At 45.7% G+C, this 21,918-nt stretch overlaps 1 protein-coding gene across 1 annotated transcript; it reads left to right on the top strand.

Annotated features, from left to right (window-relative positions):
* Positions 1-1,623: 1,623 nt before the first annotated feature.
* GPX5 (glutathione peroxidase 5) lies at positions 1,624-9,016 on the top strand (the record flags this gene model as incomplete). The annotated part of the gene is made up of 5 exons (XM_084794658.1): positions 1,624-1,710; positions 4,332-4,485; positions 6,285-6,402; positions 6,789-6,888; positions 7,984-9,016. 5 exons carry the CDS (start codon positions 1,624-1,626, stop codon positions 8,188-8,190), a joined length of 666 nt encoding a protein of 221 aa, XP_084650784.1. The 3' UTR covers positions 8,191-9,016.
* Positions 9,017-21,918: the final 12,902 nt, after the last annotated feature.

Genomic DNA, 21,918 nt, shown 5'->3' on the forward strand with positions numbered 1-21,918 from the left:
AAACTAGAAAGAAAACCATGAAAAGGGAAAGGGGGGTCTTAATGAAATGGGGGAGAGATGAAAGGTAATAGAGAACAGAGGTCATGAAAGTGGGATGGATGCCGGGAGGTGGTGGCGCACGCCTTTAATCCCAGCACTAGGGAGGCAGAGGCAGGTGGACCTCTGTGAGTTCAAGGCCAGCCTGCTCTACACAGAGAGTTCCAGGACAGCCAGAGCTGTTACACAGAGAAACTCGGTCTTGAAAAAAAAACAAAAAACAAAACAAAACAAAAAAAGATAGAAACTATTGGAAGCAGGAAGTAGATGGGAGGGCAGGAGACAGAGCAGTGGAGGGGACAATCAACAGAAACAGAGTTTTGCGTGAAAATATGATCCTGAAACCCATTACTTTATATGCTTTTTAACAAATAAACCCTCAAATTTAATAAGAAATAGAAAGCACTGCATTCAGAGTAGCCACCCAAACAGTTGACAATGTTCGGATTTTCCCATCACCCACCTGGTGTGCAAGAGCACCCAGTGCCAGAATATATGCAGGCTGGGTCCCACCGCTCCTTTTAACTTGTGCCAATCTGATAAACGCAGATATGTCTTTTCTTATTTGTTCTTCTTTGATTATTGTTGAGAAAGAACATTGTCTCCTACCACAGGACCACTGAGTTCCCGGGCTGTGCCCACTTCCCTCTTCCTCAGGTTACTGACTTACAAATCCTTGAGAGTGTTTCCATAATGAGCATAGCAGTGGGCTGTGCTCTGTTTCCAACCCTCCCCAACCCTCTCCTGAACACATCCTAGGTGAGTCTATTCCTTAGGGTTATTTGAATTTTATTTTTTGAATTTTATTTGTTTATGCATGTGTGTCTGTCTACACATATGTGCATGTGGACACCCCCAGAAGTAGAAGAAGGCTTGAGAGCCCCTAAAGCTGGAGTTGCTGAGCCACCAGATGTGGGTGATGGGAACCAAACTCAAGTCCTTTGCAAGACTACCATGTACTATTAGCACCAAGCCATTTCTCCAACTTCTATCTTTTGTTTTGTTTTTTAAAAGCTAAAATAATAGGCAGTGTTTCAGTCACTGCCCAACCCTATGCAATATAGCAGTGTGCTACATAAGCATTTCTCTTATTTAAAAAAAAAAAAGAGCTAATGTTAGGTCGAATACTTGGTTGGATTTGTTGTCATTGTTTTTATGCACTAACCTCAGAGGCTTAAGCATTCTAAGCATACAGTATACCACTAAGCTACACATCTTGAGCCCTAGAAGCAGAGTTTAGAAGTCCACTTCAACTGTTTCACAAGGGAGTTTGACTTTATCTCAATATTTGCATCCACTCAGAAAAAACAGCTAAGACTTCCAGGGTCTATAAAGGGCTCGCCACAACTTTCTGACAGTTCTGCCGGAATTTATATGAGTTCTAGACCCTCGCCACATTGTTGAACCCTGAGTGCTCATGGGGGCGTGCGTGGGCAAGGGTATGACTTAATTCCCTAGGTTTACTGGGCAGGAATACTTGCTGCTCTGTGATTGGTCTCAAGAGGCATGGGCTGGTCTTTGTCAAGGTATCAAAAAACTGAGGACAAAGACCTCAGGCCCTCAGACCAGCCATCTGCAATGCTAGCCATGACTACACAGTCAAGAATTTTCTATCTTGTTCCACTTCTTCTAGCCAGCTATGTGCAGACAATCCCCAAGCCGGAAAAGATGAAGGTGAGTAAGGTCCGTAGAGAGCTCGGTGGGGCTGATCATGGAAGCTCTTGTGCTCTGCTCCCAGAACCCCCTCCATCCCTTCTTGCAAGAGCCTCGCCTCTGTCTTACTCTCCTGGTGGTCACCCCAAACCTTTCTTCCCTTCTTGGGTGATCTTCACTTTCATAAACAGGTGTTGCTGAGCTGCACATGGGTAAAGAGGAAAGGTGCCCCCTAACAACGGCTCTTTCTCCCCTGCATCCCTTAGTGGATGCCCCTACCTGCCACATCAGATCAGAGCAGGTCTGAAGTTGGAATGGCTGTGGTCATCAAGGAGATAGGGACTGGGGTTTGGAACAGTGGCTGAGCTGAACAGTCGCAGATACAGTGATGAACAACAAGAAAACAACGAAACAACAAAAACTAATGTAGATTTTTAAAGACAAAGGAATGCGTGGGGGAACCAGACCCGGAATCCTAAAGCAATTTGATTTGGAGCACTACGTGTCTGAGAACCCAGTCTTAGCCCTACTCTCAATTTGGAGCTCAGCTGCCTTGTCAACAATCTCCATCTGTGTCACAGTAGAAGGGGCCGTCCACAGGAGGAAAGGGGACAGTAGATGCCATCAAACACTCATTCACACAGTGGGACATAAATTCTGGGGTATAAATTCTGCCCTTTCCTAATCTGTGGGTTCTACTATCTAGCTTGGCTGGGAAATCAAATTACTATGCACATAATTTGTTCTACAAAAGGCAGGTCTGGGAAGACTTTATCTCACACCAAAACCGACAAGAAAACTTGCTGGGGGAAATAGGGTTTTTATGTTACCCAGAGCAGCCTTATTGGCCACGGAGACTCAGAGTTTAAATAAAAGATGGTCTAGAGGCTTGAAGACCTAACATCCAGGCTCAAAATCACTTGAAAGAGCAGAGCAATCAACATCAAGAATAAACTGGAGGGGCTGGTGAGATGGCTCAGCAGTTAGGAGTGCTTACTGCTTCTACAGAGGACCAGGGTTCGATTCCCAGCCCCAGCATGGTAGCTATACAGCTAACTACCTATAACTACCTCTTCTGACCTCTGTTTGTTTCCACATACACACAATGTACGTATAAACATACTCTTGCACATATACACATATCCATGAAATAAATATAATTTTTCGAAGAGAAAAAAAGAGTTGGAATATCTTGGCATGGGTGGTTCTTGCTAAGAACTTGGCACTCGAGGAGCTGAGGCCAGGGTACTGCCATGAATGTGAAGACCAGCCTGGCCAAGTTAAAATGAGACCCTGCCTCAAACCCTCCCTCCTCCAGAGAGCTAAGATGAATCTTCAAGTTCAGATCCTCTCTAAGATGCTGCACTGTAGCGCGCAACATCATGACCATTGCCGTAGCTCCCTGCCCACTCCCCTCGCCCCCCCCCCCTCAAAGGCATGATGCCAGTGATAGAACCATCAGCTGTACAGCAGTGGGAAGGTTAGGCTTCCGGTTTGCAGTGCTCCTTCTCTGGGTGGGAGCAGATGGTGCTGTCTCCGTCCTTCCCAGCCCGCAGCATTTCCAGGAAGTCCGGCTTGAATCCTTGCCTCCGTCTGGACCTTCATTGGCTCATAGGGAAAGCCTGTGTTGATGTTTCTTCTAGCTGGCTCAGTGATGCTTTTCTCAGTGGGTGGCTTAGACCTGCCGCTCTCTTTTCCTGTGTTGTGTACTCCTTGTCTTCCATGAGCAATTTATAGCTGCCCGCCCCCAGCAGAGTGAGTGGGTCTGGCTGTGCGGGTGAGCATCCATCCACCTTCACACTGTAGGGACCCAGCCAGGGCAGAGACAGAAACATAAAGCTAAGACCTACATTATAGGGTGTGCAATGAGAATTTCCTGTAGAACTTATTTCTGATATGTGGGGATGTGCTCAGATATCTTCAGATGTGACTGGCTAGTCCATCTCCATATGAGATAAGACTTTAGGACTCTCCATATCCTTTTTTGGCACATACACAGTTTGTTTTCACAGTGCTGTCATATAAGACAGCCATACGTGTAAGAGAGGCAGAAGAGAGAACTCCATTAAGAAAACTGTACTAGATTCTAGAGTGACAAACCTGGGAGCTCTGAGGCTCAGGGATGAGAGCTGCCAAAACCACAGACACTGAATGGTAGATCGGATTCCAGGCTGGAGATCTTTCCATTCTCTCATGTTCACAAGCTGGCTGAGAACCCAGAAGGCATGGGGAAAGAGAAGTAACTCAGCCATTTGAAGCATTCAAGCCATGAACATCTGGAGCGCTCGGAGAGCAACCAGGCAGTGTACCTTTAATCCACAGCTGCTTGCAGCCTCATTCTCTGAAAAGCTAGGCTTCTTTTCTCTGTGACATCATTTACTTCAAGTTCCTTTCAGCCCGACTCATCTACACCCGGCCTAGTCTCCTTTCCATGCCACCACCTACTTGTCACTGCTGTGGAGTGACAGGTGTCACTCTCTACATGAGTCCCACTTTCCAGTTTTCTGAACTCTTACACAATTCCCGTTTGTTCCCCGAGTCCTGGCAGAGACCTTTGTTTTGTTGTTCACGTGAGCTTGGAGTGATGAAACAGATGTGGGGCATTTTCGTCACGCATAACAAAGCTTTCAAACTCCTTCCAGATGGACTGCTACAAAGACGTGAAAGGGACCATCTACGACTACGATGCTTTCCCTCTTGGTGGGAGGAACCGCATTCAGTTCAAGCAGTATGCAGGCAAGCACGTCCTCTTTGTCAACGTGGCTACCTATTGTAGTCTGACAAGTCAGTACCCTGGTAAGGAATCCAGAGCCATATGGCGCTATGATGAAAATTCCCAGCTGGATATATTCTAAGTCGTTACATTGGGAAGTCTATTCCAATTCTGGGTCGTGGTAATTTAATTTACTTCATTCCCCAGTGTCTCAAACTGGCAGGCGACACCCCACATATCAAACCTTGCCCGTTCTTTAAAGGACCTTACTGAAGCACAGCGTATACTGTCCTATGGCGGCCTTCACATCCTCATGCAGAGGCCAGTAGTTGTGTAGATACTAGTGATGGGCAGCACGTGATCTTCAAAGAAACAGCATCCAGCTCTTTACAGAAGAAAACAAAACTGTTGGCCCTTTTCTTGGGTAGGCCTGGTGTCTGCTTAAAGATTTCCCCCTGGAACCAACATCTACCAATGTATTTGGTAATATATCAACGAATCAGAAAATTCCACAAGTGTTCTTGGCAAATACGGGAGAGAAGATCCATGTTTTTCCAGACTTTTTCCAGGGAACATTACAATAACCACAAAAGGGGCACAGGGGGTTTTCCCTGGTGTAGCATGTAACCAGAGTAGGAACTTCAGGAGAGGACTCCTGGCTGCTTGAACTAATAAGTCCTTCTTGTGGATTATTATGGTATGCATGTGCTTTTTAGAAACATTGTATTCACAAGGCTCAAAAGTCAAAGGAACAAAAAGTCTTAGAGTGAAAAATCTCTGTCCACTTCCTGCCCCTCTGAGAATACCAGCTCATTTGCTGAGGGATGCTTTTTGTTCTGAAGGCCCCGTTGTTAATATTGTAAGCACCATTTGATGTCTTCTAAATTAATAACATATATTTAAACTCAGTCCAATTCCCTGTGCTTTTTTAGTTGACCCATAATTCACCTTATCAGTTCATAGGGACCTTAAAAATGAATTATATCTTGGCGTGGTGGTGCATAGCTGTTATTGCTATGTCCAAAGGCTGAGGGAGGAAGGTCATGAGCCTAAAGCCAGCCTGAGTACTAGGGTGACTCTATCTCAAAGAACAAATAAAAAATAAAAAAATTTAAAAAATTACTTACTTACTTTCCACTTGGCATTTAACAGATAAGTAAACCTGGGAAAGAGTTACTAAAGAGCTTGAAGGTAGGCTTGTTTTTTTTGGTTGTTGTTGGTTTTTTTGTTTTGTTTTGTTTTATGGTAGAGACGAGAAGGGGTAGGGGGCAAGAGAGGAGAAAGTGTAGAAATAGGGAGGCAGTCTCTAACTTTAAAGGGGGCCTTTGAGAGATGCCAATTGGTCAAGCTGAATCCTAGTGTGACAGGCTCACATTTGTCAACAGACTAAAGGCATAGAGGCCAGAAAAGGTTAACAAAGAAAACAACCATCCAAGTCCAAGCAGAACAATTGGGCAGTGGATGGGAGCACAGGGGTTTGTGCTTTGGTTCAACTTTGAGGAGCTAGCTTTGTTTAAATATTGTATGGCTTTTGAGTAACGACAGTGGCTGGGCTGCAACTCAAAGGAGTGAATTTGGAAATAGGGCCTGGGAATCCCTGTTTGTAAAAGAACTGCGTGTGAGTGTGAGTTTGAGAAGTGTGGCCCCCTGATGACGGGCTCGGAATGCGCGTCTAACTGCAGTCATGACACTCCGAGCGACACATGGTTTTCTCCTTCTGTTTCCTTCCCTGTGAGATGACTAACCCATAGGATCTTCCTCCGGTCAGCCAGAGCTACATAAATTCCCATATGTTGGTTATGGTAGAAACAGACCCAAGGGGTCCTTCATGGATACGGGGAGGCCAGGTCAGGCCTTCATGCTGTCTCTTTTCTCACCGCAGAACTGAACGCTCTCCAGGAGGAGTTGAAGCCCTTAGGCTTCGTTGTGTTGGGTTTTCCCTGCAACCAGTTTGGAAAGCAAGAACCGGGAGAATTTGCAGAGATTCTCTCTGGGCTCAAGTAAGTACCTGCCTAAAGCCCAGGAAGAGGTCTCGCAGCCGCCTTCCCTGTCTCAGCGGCCCTTCAGATCCTCTAAAGCACCAGGGAGGGTTGATGACTCACAGCACCTGCAAGCGGCTGTTCATTAAGAGGCTCTCTTCCCTCCTGACTGAGACCCGGATGGACGCTGGTGAAATTGGAGATGACCTATTCCTGAGACAGAAGCAGGAAAAGGACGGACTGGAATCTAGAAAAATGAAGTGAACCAGAGAGGCCAATATGAAAAACAGGCCTTTGTGTTTTCCGTACCACCACCCACTGCAGGGCCTCTGCCTTTCTGGCTTCCTCTGTCTGCATCTCGATGGCCTACCTTTCACCCTCACGTCCCAACCTTTGGCTTCTTGCAGGTATGTTCGTCCCGGAAAAGGATTTGTACCTAATTTCCAGCTTTTTGCAAAAGGGGATGTAAATGGTGAAAAAGAACAGAAAATCTTCACCTTCTTGAAGGTGAGTGAATTGCTGGACAGGGTACAATTCCTGTGCCCCAATCACCCTAGCAGCACTTGGGGAGCTTAAATTTTTCCATAGGTTGCTTATGGGAGAAATAGGCGCAAGGGCTGGTTCCTGGATGTGGGGTTGGTCTTTCTGGATGAAACCTCCTGCTTAGCATAGCGATGTGAGCCAGTCTGTTAGCATCCGCAGGATCCTGGCTTTGTGTGCAACGGCAGCCTTTATCTAGCCCAGTGCTCATTGACGCTTATTCCCTCACTCATCCAAGGTATTTTTAGACATATGTCTGCCTCCTGTGTGGCAGGCTACATAGTAACAACAGAGAGCTCAGAGCTGTACAGCTGATACACCACTCTTCCTTAACTGCTGAAACAGAACAGGAGGAGGAAGGCCTCATAAACTCCACCCAGCTAATTTTTAAGATTCCCCCTTTATTTGAAGGCCAGGGGTCACGTGTAAGTTATTCTTACGGTGTCTTTTTCAAACTAAGTGACAATATGTGGTTTAGTCTCTTTTCTTCTTTGATAAAAATCTTAGTAGCTCTAAGTTGTTCCCAGAAGATATGTTGGAATTCCACTGGTCCATAGAACGCCAGACCTTGGGAATAACATTAACGTCTAAGTCATTCACTTTGCAGAGAGGGAAAATGAGCCTGCACAGTGGTATTCACCCGTGAGGCCAGCACTTAGAGGGAGAGTCATGAGGATCAGGAATTCAAGGCTTTCCGATCTGCAGATACACACTGAGCTTGAGGCCAGGATGTGTTACATGAGTCCCTGCCTCATACAACAAACAAGAACAAGAAATGAAAGCTTCAAAGGCAATTAAGTACGTCCTAAGCTGGGCACTGTGGATGTGATGGAGCCCTGGGCTAAGGGACAGAAAGAGGGGATACACTTAGAGGCTGTGCTAGCAGAACACTCTTGGTGATTGGCGTGATGGCGATTATCAGAATCCGTGGGGTTTAGCAGGACCCGCAACAGAATAAAAGGTTTGGGTCTCGTGCGGAGGGGAGCACCTGTGATGACGACACCCTGGATCGTCTTGGAACAAGAATAATGTGCTTTCTTTCCCCCCACTTCCCTGCTTCAGCGCTCCTGTCCTCACCCCTCAGAGACTGTGGCCACAAACAAACATATCTTCTGGGAGCCAATAAAAGTCCATGACATCCGCTGGAACTTTGAGAAGTTCCTGGTGGGACCCAATGGAGTCCCTGTCATGCGCTGGTTCCACCACGCTCCTGTGAGCACTGTCAAGGCTGACATCCTGTCATACATGAAGAAATTCAAAGTCATGTAGGAAGGCCACGCATCAGACTTCTTCCTCCTTCTCCCTAAAAGACTGCTCTGGGGAAAACTCCATCTTCTCAACACACTCTTTACTTAGCTGGACTCTGCCTGCCCTAGTCACCCCTACATCGCCTAAGATCCTCCCCTGCACAAAGTAGATTTATGTCTGGAAAGCTGTAGACATTTTTCCCTGTAACATATATCAGTTGAAAAACAAACAAACAAGCAAGCAAAAAAAAAGGAAAAATCTAAATCCAGACAGCCTAGTGACAGATTTGGCATAGTGCTCAGCTATGACATCAGCAGACATTACAGACAGGCACAAACAAAAAGAATATGAATTCCAAGCCTGAGCTCTCCTCGGAGGTCTTGTGTCAAAAAACAAGCAAGCAAATTCATCAACAAGCAGCCAGATTGAACCATTCAAATTCAAAGGATAGGAGACTAGCTTGCTTGGATGTTGTATGTGGAGGAAGAACCTCCTTGGCCATTCTGACTCCTTCTCTCTCCAGCCTGAAAGTGTGGAAACAGCAATGAAGGATGGTGAGGCAATCTAGGTTCCTCCTCCTAAAATTTGTGTCTCCTAAGACAAATCTGTCATCCCTGACACCATGCCGTCTGCCCTTCTCCTGTGGCCAACCTGAGGGAAAGGTGGGAACAGGTTGACTCACACAGGAGGAGGGGCATCTCCCTGCTGCTAGCATCAGCGACTTGTCTCTGACTGTACAACAGTGCCCCTTCCTGTGTGTTCCTTACTGGTTCATCTAGCACTTCTGAATGGATGCATTTTATCATCTGAAGGCTAGGACCACCCGCCCCAACCTGGGACTCCTCAACTTCAGAACTAGACACATTGTTTCCAATAAAATGTTATCTGAAGCATTCTAGACCTCTGTGGTTCATTCCTCACGGATGCTTACGTTTAAGTCTCTCTTCCTGCTCACATTACAAGTGACAGCCACATATGGACCTCCTCAGAGGCAGTATCTATCCTCCCAGACGTTTGGAAAGTTATCACCTGATGGCCCTGTGCTGGAACCTGCCTTTGGGAATTGCCTCAGGCCAACACTGCTGCATGAAGTCTTGGCCTCAAGGGTTTAGCTGAGACCCTTTCAACTCCAGGGAGGTCTGGGGTGTTGGCTGTACTCTTTTGTCCTTGTCTTGTGTCCCAGTCCTTCTCTTTGGTAAAGCCCACTTCTCTAACTTGCTGTATTCTCTAGTTGCCATTCAGGATGAGCATCAAATTCAGAGTTACATACCAATTGGAACCCCAAGCCTAGGTGTTGACAATTTACTAATGTCCTAGTTTAAAAAAAATTTTTTTTCCTAAAATGTTGGGTGTCAAACTGGAACTTACTCATAATAGGCAGATGCTGTAGGCACTGAGCCACACAGCCCCCAGGAATCCAATAATCAGGGTGAATTAAAATCTCCATTTCACAGTCTTCTTTCTAGGAACTCCAATGTGCAATTATCAATACAGGGAAACAATGCATTTCTAAGAAAGAGATGCTAATGTGACTCATGTAAGGCTAAATCATCCACCACCTGGTTAGTGATTAGGAAGTAAATGCAGCACAGAGAGCTACTGCCACAAAGCAACTGGTTATTGAGACTTCCCTCCAATCTGAGTGGTCCAGCTTACCTGGGATGGATGAGTGCTTGTGATATGCTGGTACTGAAAAGCAGTGATTGGTGGAGAATGGTCATCATTGCTGAAGGAAATCAACAGTTTGGAGAGACACAGTGAACAGTTGGGGTGATGCATCATGAAATAAAAGCTAACTGTGAAACCATGCCTCCTGCATCCTTTAAAAAAACAAACAAACAAACTTGCGCTGGTTGTGGTAGCAGCAGGATTTGCTGAAGGATGTGGAAGCAAGAGGACCACTGTGAGTTCGAGGCCAGCTTGGTCTACAGAGAGTCCAGAACAGCCATGGCTACACAGAGAAACTCTATCTTGAAAACCCATTTTTAAAACAATCTCAGGCCAGATGTCATGCTGCACATTTATAATGCTGGCATTCAGAAGGCTGAGACAGGACGGTCACCCTAGTCAAGATCAGTCTGAGCTACATAGTGACATAGGGAGAATATGTCTCAAAATATCAAAAGGAGAGAGAGAGACAGACAGACAGAGAGAGACAGAGACAGAGACACAGAAAGGTAGGAGGAAGAGAGGGAGGGAGACAGAAAGAGAAAAATAGCAACAATATTTCTCATGTTCTGCTACTCAACAGCACAAGAAAACTAAGTTCAATTTGAAATTTAGGCTGTTCCTCTAAGCCAGCTGCAGACACTGGTTGAGGGAGGATAGATCCTCTAGACACCGAGGCTTTGATGCATCAGCACACCCAGCTTCCATAAAATGGATGCTGTGGCTGCAGGGTTACTCACTGATTAAGGCCCTAGAGCATTGTTAGGAAGCCTCTTGCAGGAACAGGGAAGGAATGGCCAGGGTTGAGGTAAGAGCAGAAATAAGTCAGGAGGTGCTGAGCCTGCCCCTTGCCTGGGCAAAGAGAGAGCTGGCCCTGGTGGCCCTGTGCAGGAGAGCTGACGGGCAGACCCACCTAGCTACCACTCAGGCCATATCCAGGGTTTTGAAATGGCTCAACCCCAACATCTTCCCCATCTATGAAGTGCTACAGTACATGAGGGGCTGGTCCTGCAGATCCTAAGCTGTGGGATCTCCATGACACAGGGCAACAGCAGGATAGGCCAGAGGAAGCCTGACGAGGCTCCAGGACTGATAGTGTAGCCAAAACCAGAGCCCTCAAACCAGCCCAACGTCTCACTGCAATAAACATTTGCAAGTAATGCTGTGTGGGCAAAAGGGTGTGACACACCACAGCTTCCACAGTGAGATTTTTTTTTCTCTCTTCCTTCCTTCTTTCCTTCCTTTCCTTTTTTTTTTTTTAAAAAATAAATTTAATTTTTTTTTCTTTTGAAAGGGAGGTTGCAAGGGCAGAGGTGACACGAGAGTGGTGACCCATGACTGTAATCCCAGCACTCCGGGAGGCAGAGGCAAGAGGATCTCTGTGAGTTCAAGGTTTTTCTTAAAAAAAACTAAAACAAAAAAAATACAAATAAAATTTAAAACGTCAGGAAGTCAGAAAAGTGGGCAAAGTAGAAAGGACTTATGGAGCAATGTTGGGACGCATTGTGAATGTTTCACAGCAATTCTATGAATTTTCTATTTAAAAAAAATAAGTGTGAAAAGGGCCACTTTAGTCATGTTGTTGAATAAGTCTTATGTTTAGTTTTTAAAATCATTGTGTGTGTGATTGATCAGGATGGAGAGCAAGCACATGCCATGGCGTCTGTGATCAAAGGATAGCTCTATGGGGTCAGATCTCTCCTTCTGCCTTGACAAACATCTTTAAGATGCCGAGCCGTCTCCCTGGCCACCAACATTGTTGAATACTTTTAACAACAGCAAAGAATAAGCCTTAGGCTTTAGCTGTGCAGAGACGCCATGAGCAAGGCAACATTAAAGGCTAACGTGTAATCGGGGCTGGCTTACCGTCTCGGGGGTTCAGCCCATTATCATCCTGGTGGGAAGCATGGCGGCGCGCGGGCAGACAGGGAGCGGGAGGAACCAAGAGCTCACATCTTGATCTGAAGGCATCCAGAAGAAGACTGGAGAGCCACACCGGGCAGAGCTTAAGTGTAGGAAACCACAAAGCCCACACCCACAATGATCCACTTCCTTCAACAAGGCCACAACTCCCACTAGTGCCATTTCCTGTGTGCTAGGTATTCAAACACATGAGTCTGTGGGGGCCTATAGACCCCTATTCAAACCACTACAAAATAATAATAAATAATAATAATAAACAATAGTAAACACATGGGTGTTTTGTGCGCATGCATGTCTGCACACCAGAAGAGGGCATGGAATTGCATAAGACCACAGTTATGAAGGTTGTGAGCAACAATGTGGCTGCTGGAAATTGAACCCAGCATCCCTGGAAAAGCACCCAGTGCTCTTAACCGGTGAGGCATCTCTCCAGCCTCAACAACAACAACAACAAACAATTGTGTGGAAGTTTGGGTTTATATGTAAACATGCTTTTGTTTTAATGCCAGGTGTGGGATATGGGGGCTGCTCCAGTTTGTCCACAGCTGATAGTTGCCTCCTGAGAGGGTGTGTGATCTTTGTCAGCTATGAACTCCCCCGTGCAGGGACGTGATCTTTGCCAGTGGGGATAAATACCAAACCCGAAAGAGACTGGGGACTCTGAGGAAGAAGAAGGCTGCCAGTGCCCTCCCCGCCCCCCTCTGCTGCTCCTGGTTGCTGTTGATGCGGTGTGACCAGAAGAAGTTGGAGCGATCCTGAAATGAGGATTGGACTTGCCCCAGGGAACCCAGTGACCCTGAACAGCAGGAAACAACTATGAAAAACTCCCCCACTAACCTTCTTTCTCTCCTACCTGGTGCTGGGGTGTTGGAAGGGATTGGGGTGGAGAAGAGAGAGATTTAAGGAGCCCAAAGTTAAAGTAGTTTTTTAAAAATATGCTAACAAACAACAACAAGAAGCATATTTTAAAAGAGTTCCCCTTAATTGTTAAGTCATTTCTTCAGTCCCCCAATCCAGAGGCCTCAAAACAGACCAAAGACTCACTGCAATGGACATTTGCAAGTCAAGATGTGTGTATAAAAACGTATACAGTATGACACACTACAGCTTCTGCAACAAGACTTTTTTTATTTTCTAGCTTATTTTATTTTATTTGTGGGGAGGATGCAAAGGTGGATGGCAATACAAAGAGGGAGATGAGTGAGATTGGGGAGCGTGATGAGAGAGAGAGAGAAAGGGAGAGAGGGGGGGGGACCTTTTAATTTGCAAATCTTCAAAAGAAAAAAAAACCCTGAAATGACAAACCACAGCATAGCCCTGGTGCATGCCTGTTGTCCTAGAAACTGGGAGGCTGAGAAAGGAGTGTGCTGAGAGTTTGAGACCAGTTTGCTCTGCAAAATCAGTTCAAGGGTAGCCTGGGCTACTGTGAGGCTGCCTAAAAATCAGTTCAAGGGTAGCCTGGGCTACTGTGAGGCTGCCTAAAAATCAGTTCAAGGGTAGCCTGGGCTACTGTGAGACTGCCTAAAAATCAGTTCAAGGGTAGCCTGGGCTACTGTAAGGCTGCCTAAAAATCAGTTCAAGGGTAGCCTGGGCTACTGTGAGGCTGCCAAAAAAGAAAACTTGAATTTGCAGGAAGTTTAAAACTAATTATTTTATTGTCTTTCTGCATTTATTTTACCCATGTTTTTTCTTTTATTAATGATAATGATATTCGATAGTAGCAGTACTGGGTGCTGAGAGTCTAAAAATGTTTCCCCCCTAAGAAAATGTTATCTTTTTTAATGTTTTACAGCAGCAAAGCATTTTTGACAGTCTTATGTGTGAGTGTGTGGACGAGCAGGAAGGCGGAGCTCTGAGTTGGGGAGTGAGAACTAGGGGAGAAAAGGAATAAATAAGACAAGAAATAGATACTACTACAACAGCCTTAGGATTGAACCCATGCCCTCAAGCACATTAGGCAAGTGCTTTAGCCATCTCTCTATCCCGTGTCCTGCTTCCTTGGGTGCTGGAACAATCAACTCTCAGCCTAGAAGCCACAGTGTAGTTTTTCTGATAGACTGAAGACCTTGTGTACTTGGCAGAACATCCTGTTTAATCATGGCCTCAGCAATTCACATGATTCTTACGCTGGAGGAGAGAGCAGAGCAGTGCCGGTGGACAGAGCGCCTTTGCAAAGGGCTCCCGACAGCAGGTAAGCTAGGTACATGCTGAGTAGCTGCAGAGGACCAGGAAGACAGGCCACCATGGACTCCAGGTTCCCAGGAGAAGAACAAACCTTGCAGTGGCAGACACATCGGGTTTGTACGCACCTGCCCGACTCCGCCTTTTGGTCAGCCAAAGTGATCTTTATCAAAATGATTTAAAATACCGTTTGGAGAATTTAAATGCTGAATTTAAGGAAGCCATAGTAAAGCCAAGGTTCGGGTGGAAGTGATACGGACTCCGAGGTCCCCGGGGTTGGGAGGAGAGGCCTGAGATAACTAACTTTGGTATCAACAGATCTTGGGGAGACCCATCCTAACTGAGCATCTATATCTCTTGCAGCTCCTGCTTCTGATGAGGCTCACAGGGCATCACTGAAGAGGAGGTAGCAACGGTTGTAGGAGCAAGAAGGCCTGGAAGTCCGCTGTGGAAGGCTCTCCTGGAAACGGCTGCACAGGCGGGACCTAAACAATCGGCTACGTCAATGGACGTGCAAACGTGGAAGGGAGGAGAAATGTGGGGTCTAACTCCTAGACAAAGAGCTGCAGGCAGCTAAGGACCACTGGGAGGAGAATTAGCCCTCCCGGGATCGCTCACACAGAGCGCTCAGCCTTGAAACTAACTGTATACACACCAACAAAAGTGGACTGACCAGGTTGTATTTATATTTTTATGTGAACAGTAATGGTCACAATATATGTGTACACACACACACACACACACACACACACACACACACACACACACAACACTAATTTAAGAAAAGAAGATATAGGCTTGGTTCAAAACAGAGACCTGAGACAGGCTAGAGGGAAGAAAATGAGGGAAGGCGGAACAATTCAATTTTAGTTAAAAACATACTAAAGAAAAAAGAAAATGCCTCCACCAGATTGGCCTGTATGCACGTATTCAGGGCCGTTTCTTGATTAACGATGAATGTATGCACCTGTAACCTGGAGGTGGCGGCGGGAAGATCAAGAGTTCAAGGTCATCCCTGGCTACACCTAGACTTTGAGACCAATGTGCCTATAAGGTCTCTGTGAAACAGAGAAGAGGCGATGACAACTAATGCAATTTATTTCGTCGCTTAAGACTTTATAACTAAACCGGGCGTGGTGGCACACGCCTTTAATCCCAGCACTCGGGAGGCAGAGGCAGGCGGATCACAGCCTGGTAGCTTCTTTGAAATATGAGAAATTTTCCTTTCCGATAGGGGCGACTTTTAAACAGACTTGAAAAAGAAAGTTCTTTTTATATAAAGTCTCTTTATTGATAATTGTGTGGCCAGGGGAAGGAGAGGGCCGGCGTCACTGCAACCCACACAAATAAACCAAGCTACGGTTCAGGTTTGTGCCCACCCCAGCCCACTGTACTGTGGTCGCCACAAAGATTGTAGGGACTAAGAAGTACTCCCGAACTTGGCCACGCCACTGCGAGAGAAGGAAAAAAAGACCAACCACGAAGGGATTCGAACCCTCAATCTTCTGATCCGAAGTCAGACGCCTTATCCATTAGGCCACGTGGTCCCACTGCTAGGAGGTGTGAAAAAGTATAACAAATGTCTTCAATGTGAGCAGCTAGCCGTCTACGTTCTTTACTTAAACATGTTCTTCGCTGCAAACACTATTCCAAATACATAATTGATACTCTAAAAATCTAAATCGCTTCTTGGATGTCGCACAGTAACAAACGAAATGCAGATTCCACGCCTTTAATCCCAGCACTCTAGAGGGGAAGGCAGTCGGATTTCTGGGACGTAAGAGCTTGTCAACAGTCAATTCCAGGACAGTTAGGGCTACAAAACAACAAACAAACAAACAACAACAAAAGAGCAGATCCCATTGTTCTCCGAAAGCCCAGAAGTGCGTAATGCCCCGAGCGCTTATCAACTGCTGCGGTTTTTAGTAAAGAAACAGAAAAAGGAAAAGAATTCACCATCTTTCTGCAATCCTCGCTACATGTGGTTTGCCAGTTTAGTCAGGTCTGAGACCCTCTGGGAATAAACAGCAATCCTGTAAAGGGAGACGGAAGACCTTGCCCGCGACCACGCCCTGCGCTCCTGCCCCCCGCCCACCAGGCAGTCGGTAAACCATGCTGTGCCTCCTCCAGTGTGGCCCTTGGAGGGTACAGGGTGGTGGTTGGTTCATTGTCAGCTTGCCACTCAGAATCGAGTGAGTAGGGAGCTTCACCTGAGAAATCACCTTGATTGTCTTTACTGATGTGGGAAGACTCACTCCGAATGTGGATGGTACCTTCTGATAGCCAGCATTGATTTTTTTAAAAAAGCAAACAAAGCGAACAACAAAACAAAACCAACAACCAAAAAGCTCTGCATTGTAAAAGGTAAATTATTCGCCATTCGCCATGGCTGATTTGGACCAGTTTCCAGCCTAATATTATTGACCAAAGACCAAGAAGCCTCTGGTTTTCCGTGCCCGGTTGGGACTGCTTGAGGTTCCCCTGCCCAGTGGACTCTACGACGTGAGCCTGCCTGTGTTGGGCCGCACCACCGAAGAAGCACTCAGCTTCAAGGACCCAGCCTTGCGAGGTTCACGGCCTCTCAAGTGCGCATCAGCTGCCGTTACTATTTCAACACGAGTCAATGTATACATTCATCCTATCAGTTCTGATGATGCTCTGGAGAAACCCAATACGGATCCTCGCGCTGCCCACTGCTTGCGCTTCCGAAGGTTACAGCTGCCAAATTGCACTAGGAAACACTATGTGACTTCTTCCCCTCCCCCCCCCCGCCCCCGTAGTGGGCTCAGTTCCCCCCGCCCCCACCCCCCATTGGACTCAGTCCCCGTAATGGACTCAGTCTCCTCCTTATTGGAAGTAAGGACGAAATGTGATTCTCTGGAAAGGCCAGCCAATCCAGCTTCTTTCTTTCTCTTGCTCTGGGAAAGCGAGATCCCCGGATGTGGGCCACGTCAATGTCTGTCACCCAGGCTGTCAGCGTTAGCAGACAACCTGGGTCCAAACTCACTCTGAGACCTAAAAACATGAGAGTTTATTTATTTGTTTGTTTTTTAAGGAACAAATTGGAGTGTGACGCTCAGCATGAACACTGTTGAAGAGAGTTTTGCCCAAATAATTTGACATTTTCAACAGAACCAATTGTGCCAGTTAAAAAATTCGATTTAAGAAGAAATGGAAAACATTGATATCTCTGAAGCTGCTGCGCAAATTGAATAGTCAAATTTTGTCAGAGAAGATGTTAAACCGAGATAAGTTCAGTGGGATGATCTTTGAAATGATGCCAGGATAATTATTTTACTAGGCTCACTCACCTGTATCAAAACAGAGAGAAGACTTTCCTTGTTTATGAGCCCCGCCTTATCCTAACTCTAAAAGCAGAAACAACGTGTGTCTGTCAGAGAAGAGCCTATATACTTTGCTTTAACTAGTGTCCGAGTGTCCTCCAAAGGATCATACGTGGTCATTGTGGACTTGACCCAAACCCACTTACTGAATCGCAGAGGAGCGAGAGAATGGAAGGCAGCTGGAAGGAGGCTGAGAGAGAGACAGGCCTGCCTTTGGCCCTAAGGTAGAAAACGCAGAGGCAGACTTCCCTTTGCTCACTCACTCATTCAACAACCCGCGGGAGCTCTGAGGAGCAACAGACTCCCAACCTGGGGAGGAGAAGGTGCTCTTTTCAAATTATTAGAACTGGTCAGGAGTTCCCTCAAGTCCTCTCGAGTCACCAAGCCCCACAAGCAACTTCCAGGCTGGCAATAGCCCTTTCCTGTTCTGGAACACCAGCTGAGGTGTCCCGTGCCCCTTTCCTCCCACTCACTGCTGGGCCATTCTGCGCTCCAGGAAAGGATTTTTGGTATGCTTTTAGTACGTTCGGTCCCACGCCCTTTATTTCCCGGTCCTCTTTTTATTATTGTAAATTTTACTCATTTGCTTCTGTCCTCTTTTTATTATTGTAAATTTTACTCATTTGCTTCTGATGAGAAGAGGGCTTGAAGAAGTCTAGGCTACCCCCTACCCCCCACCCGCCCACCATTTTCAAGAAGATGAACTGCACCTTCTGGAGAGACTTTTCTTCGTCCATCCAACAAGACTAGAAGTTTTCAGTAAGAAAAAGGCAATTGCCCAGCAGGCCCCACTGGGATTCGAACCCAGGATCTCCTGTTTACAAGACAGGCGCTTTAACCAACTAAGCCATGGAGCCAACTGCTGGGCCAGTACCCCGAGTAAAGCTCTATTTAATTTCTAAAGATCACGTTGTTTGTTTCAAAATAATTTAATGTCTTTTTAGTGTTTGGGTTGGGGGGGGTTGTTTGTTTGGTTTTTTTTTTTTTTTATTCTTTCTTTTACCATAGATTTCATTTCACTTCATTGTGTGTTATGCACGAGGAATGCTCTTGAGAAAGCCAAGAAAATCAACTGCCGGTAGAAACGCTCAGCCTTTATTCAGCTGTTGTCCCGCAGGGCCCCTGCTTCCACAAAGCGAGTCGGGGAAAGATGGGGGAAACAGCACAGGACAGAGCCCATGCCTGCAGAGGCCTCGCACCAGCGTCTTTGGGACCAGAACTGTGTGAATCGCTACGTGGTGGGGAAACATTTACCCTTACACTATCATTTTCCCTCGTTCCCCTTTGGTCGCAGTTGTTGCATGTTAAGCTAATTCACTTCTTTTCGTTTCGTCTTGTTTTGTTTGAGATAAGATCTCACGGTGTGGCCCAGACTCCAGGGCAATGCTTCCGTCCTGAGTGGTGGGGTTACAGGTATGAGCCGTCATACCCTGCGTGTCTTCTTTAAACGCAGGGAAAATTCTGCTGATTTCTTATTTAAACCCTGACTTATCTTTTCATTTTAAAATCCCCTCATTACTCTTACTGCCCACAGATTAGGTGACTCCTGTATCAAATCAGCTAATGCATAGGAAGGCTATATTTTCAGAATTAGGAGCAGACGATAAAGTTTACACACACACACACACACACACACACACACACACACACACACACACACACACACACACTTTAACAGAACTTTCAAGTGGTCGCCAGAGGGACCCAAAGGGTTACTCGCCAAAGGGCAGGACAAGGGTAATCTGTGGTTTCTATCCAACACTGCTTTATCAAGTCTGTTCCCATTTCTCTGGGCCAGCATGAGTCTAACTGGTCAGCTGACGTCTGTGCAGTGGGCAGAAAAACCCCACCCAGAAAGAACCAGCAGATGTTTCTGGCCCCGGTCCACTGCAGTGAGCAGCTAGGGGTTCTGTTTGCAAACCCAGAGAGACGCTGGTCCATTTCTCTTTTCTGTGTTCTCCTCCCTGTCTGTTTTGAAATTGCTGGGTGTTGTGACGTTAAAGTTGTAATGTTGAACACATGAGCATCATTTTGTAAAGGTAAATTGGTTTCTGCTGAGGGTGCTGTTGTACGTCTATAACCCCCGCTGTTGGGGGCAGAGAGAAGGAGAGAGAGAGAGAGAAAGAGAGAGAGAGAGAGAGGGAGAGGGGGGTGGGGAGGGAGGGAGGGAGAAAGGGGCTGGACTCACGTGAGCACTCGCAGGGAATTCAGTCAGCATAATCTACAGTCTGTATCGGGGAGAGGAGGAGTGGAGAAGATGAAATGTCAAGTTACACCTCCTGAAGAGACTGTTCCTGAGAGCCTGGCTAAAAGATGTGAGGTGGTATGGGAAAGTGTAAGATAAATAATTAGGGAGAAATAATGTAGTGAAGGAGGAAAAACAGAAAAACAGGAGGAGGAATGGGTAACGCACTACCGCAAGGCCATGGGAGGGTTTTGAACAGAGGAATGAAAATTTAACCTATCTGTTGTGCCACTGGGAAGAGATTGACGGAAGGTGTCTTGGTTGGTTTCTGCTGCTGCAGCCAAAACAGTGGTGTGGGTAGCATACAAACAAGCTATAGTCCACGGATCTAGAGGCTGGGAAGTCCAAAGTTAAGGTTCAGGCATAAAATTACTCTGCATTACTACTAACATGCTTTCAGGGTGAACATGTGTTGAAATTCCCCAAACTTGTTACTTTACCTATGATTCTTTTATTTTTCTTTTTTTGTTTTTTGTTTTTTGTTGTTGTTTTTGTTGTTGTTTTGTTTTGTTTTTTATGATTCATTTCTTGAGCTCAGATTTTTCATTAAGCCTCTCCAGCTTCTTTTTGGTGATGGGATCTCACTCTGTAGCCCTGTGTCAGTTTTTTTCAACAACTGCAACAGAAAGGCAAGTGGAAAAATACTTTGCTAAAGCTAAAAAACAAACAAACAAAACCAAAAACTAATATAGACCAAGCCACTGATCTCTGTGGTGCTGAGGAGTACCTACAGAACCAATAAAATACTTTCAGGGCTAGTAGCTGCTGTAAAATCTTATTGCTGTCAAGACCTCTCTCCAGACACATCTGTAGCTTGTGTTAAGGTGACATAGAACACTAGCCAGCACACGGACTCCTTGTCATGGTTACAGGCAAACACACCACTATTAAACCATAACCTTTCCTTTCCTGTTATCCCCGAGATACCACAGTAAAAGCAATATCACAATATAAAACATTATTAAATTTTAAAGTCTACATGTATTTTTATCTAAAACACTTTAAAACTTCAGTATTCTTAAAATATGCAGTATTTTTAAAATTCCAAAGTCTTACTGTGGAGAAAAAAAAAACCTATTAGCTGAACTAGACAATAGGTGTGGTAACAGAATAAAAACTATTGATTATCTAAAACCAAATGCATTACATTCAGGACTGTGTTGGATGCAGCAACAAGTTGTTTTACATTCTGGTACACACATTTCCATCTTGTAACCACTTTGGAATGCCTTCCTCTGTGCTGGTTCCTCACTGTTATAATTCTAACTACACAGACAGCAGACGATTTTCTACAAAAAGCTTTCTGTCTCTCCTCTTTTGTCTGTCTGTCTGTCTGTTTGTTTGTTTGTTTAAGTACTAATGTGGACTTAGATTAATGTACATTCTTCTCTTAATTGTTTTGATGCTCAAATTGCCCCTAATTTGTTCAGTAGACGCCTATTGACACTGCTCAGAACTTTAAGGCTGCTCACACATACCAAAAAGTGTGCTGTATTAATATTTTAATATGTAAGGTATTAATAATTAGTACTAATAATTGATTAATGTTTGTGTGTGTAGTACTGAATATTGAACCCAGGGCCTCATATATGTCACGAAAGTAAGTACTCTACCACTGAGCCACCCCACCAGCATACTGAGATCAATTTAGGGTACATTTCACTGATTTACAGGAGTTCTGGTCATTTCTGCCTTTGGAAAGTGCAGGGAACGGCAGGTCTTGCGCATTGCAGACAAGCACTCCACTTCTCTCCACCGCCGGGCTGAATTGTGGATCTTCAACGTCAGTTAAGCCAACTGGATAGTATTGTGTGTTAGGTAGCAGTCTTCTCTGACAGATGCTGTCTGAGAGCTCAGTGAGTCACTCCTGTGACTACCAGAAGCTCCTTGGTTGGTTCATGGTTCTCTCAGCAGTATGCCCTTCCAAGAAAAGTGTTTGGTGGTGTTCACGTCTGGCAGAGCTATGCTGCCTGTACCTAACCTACAAGCTGTAGACCCCCAGTGCCAGCGAGGAGGCCTGAAACATTAGAATACTCCCACATTCCAGCCATGGGCCCCACTTTTACCACCTCACCCCAACATACCCCATAGTCTCTAGAGTACTCACCGGATAAAAGATGGCTGCAAACTGTTGATGTACTGCTCTTTCTTGCTCTTTTTCTTGCCTCTTCTGTCTATGCTGATTGTTTGTATTTTGCCATTTCTGATTTGAGAAGTTCTGAGTAATCAGACATTTCCCTCTAAACAGATTCTTACGCAGCCTGGCACTGAATGGCCACTAAGCCCAGTTCAATCACATTTAGGTATCTTGTTCAAGTGCTCAGATCATGGAGAGTGAGACAGCGCTTCCTCTTCATTTTCCCGACCACGGTTAATATGCGACACTCA

The sequence above is a fragment of the Acomys minous genome (genome assembly GCF_964271855.1).
Source record: "Acomys minous genome assembly, chromosome: 9".
Lineage (NCBI taxonomy): Eukaryota > Metazoa > Chordata > Mammalia > Rodentia > Muridae > Acomys > Acomys minous.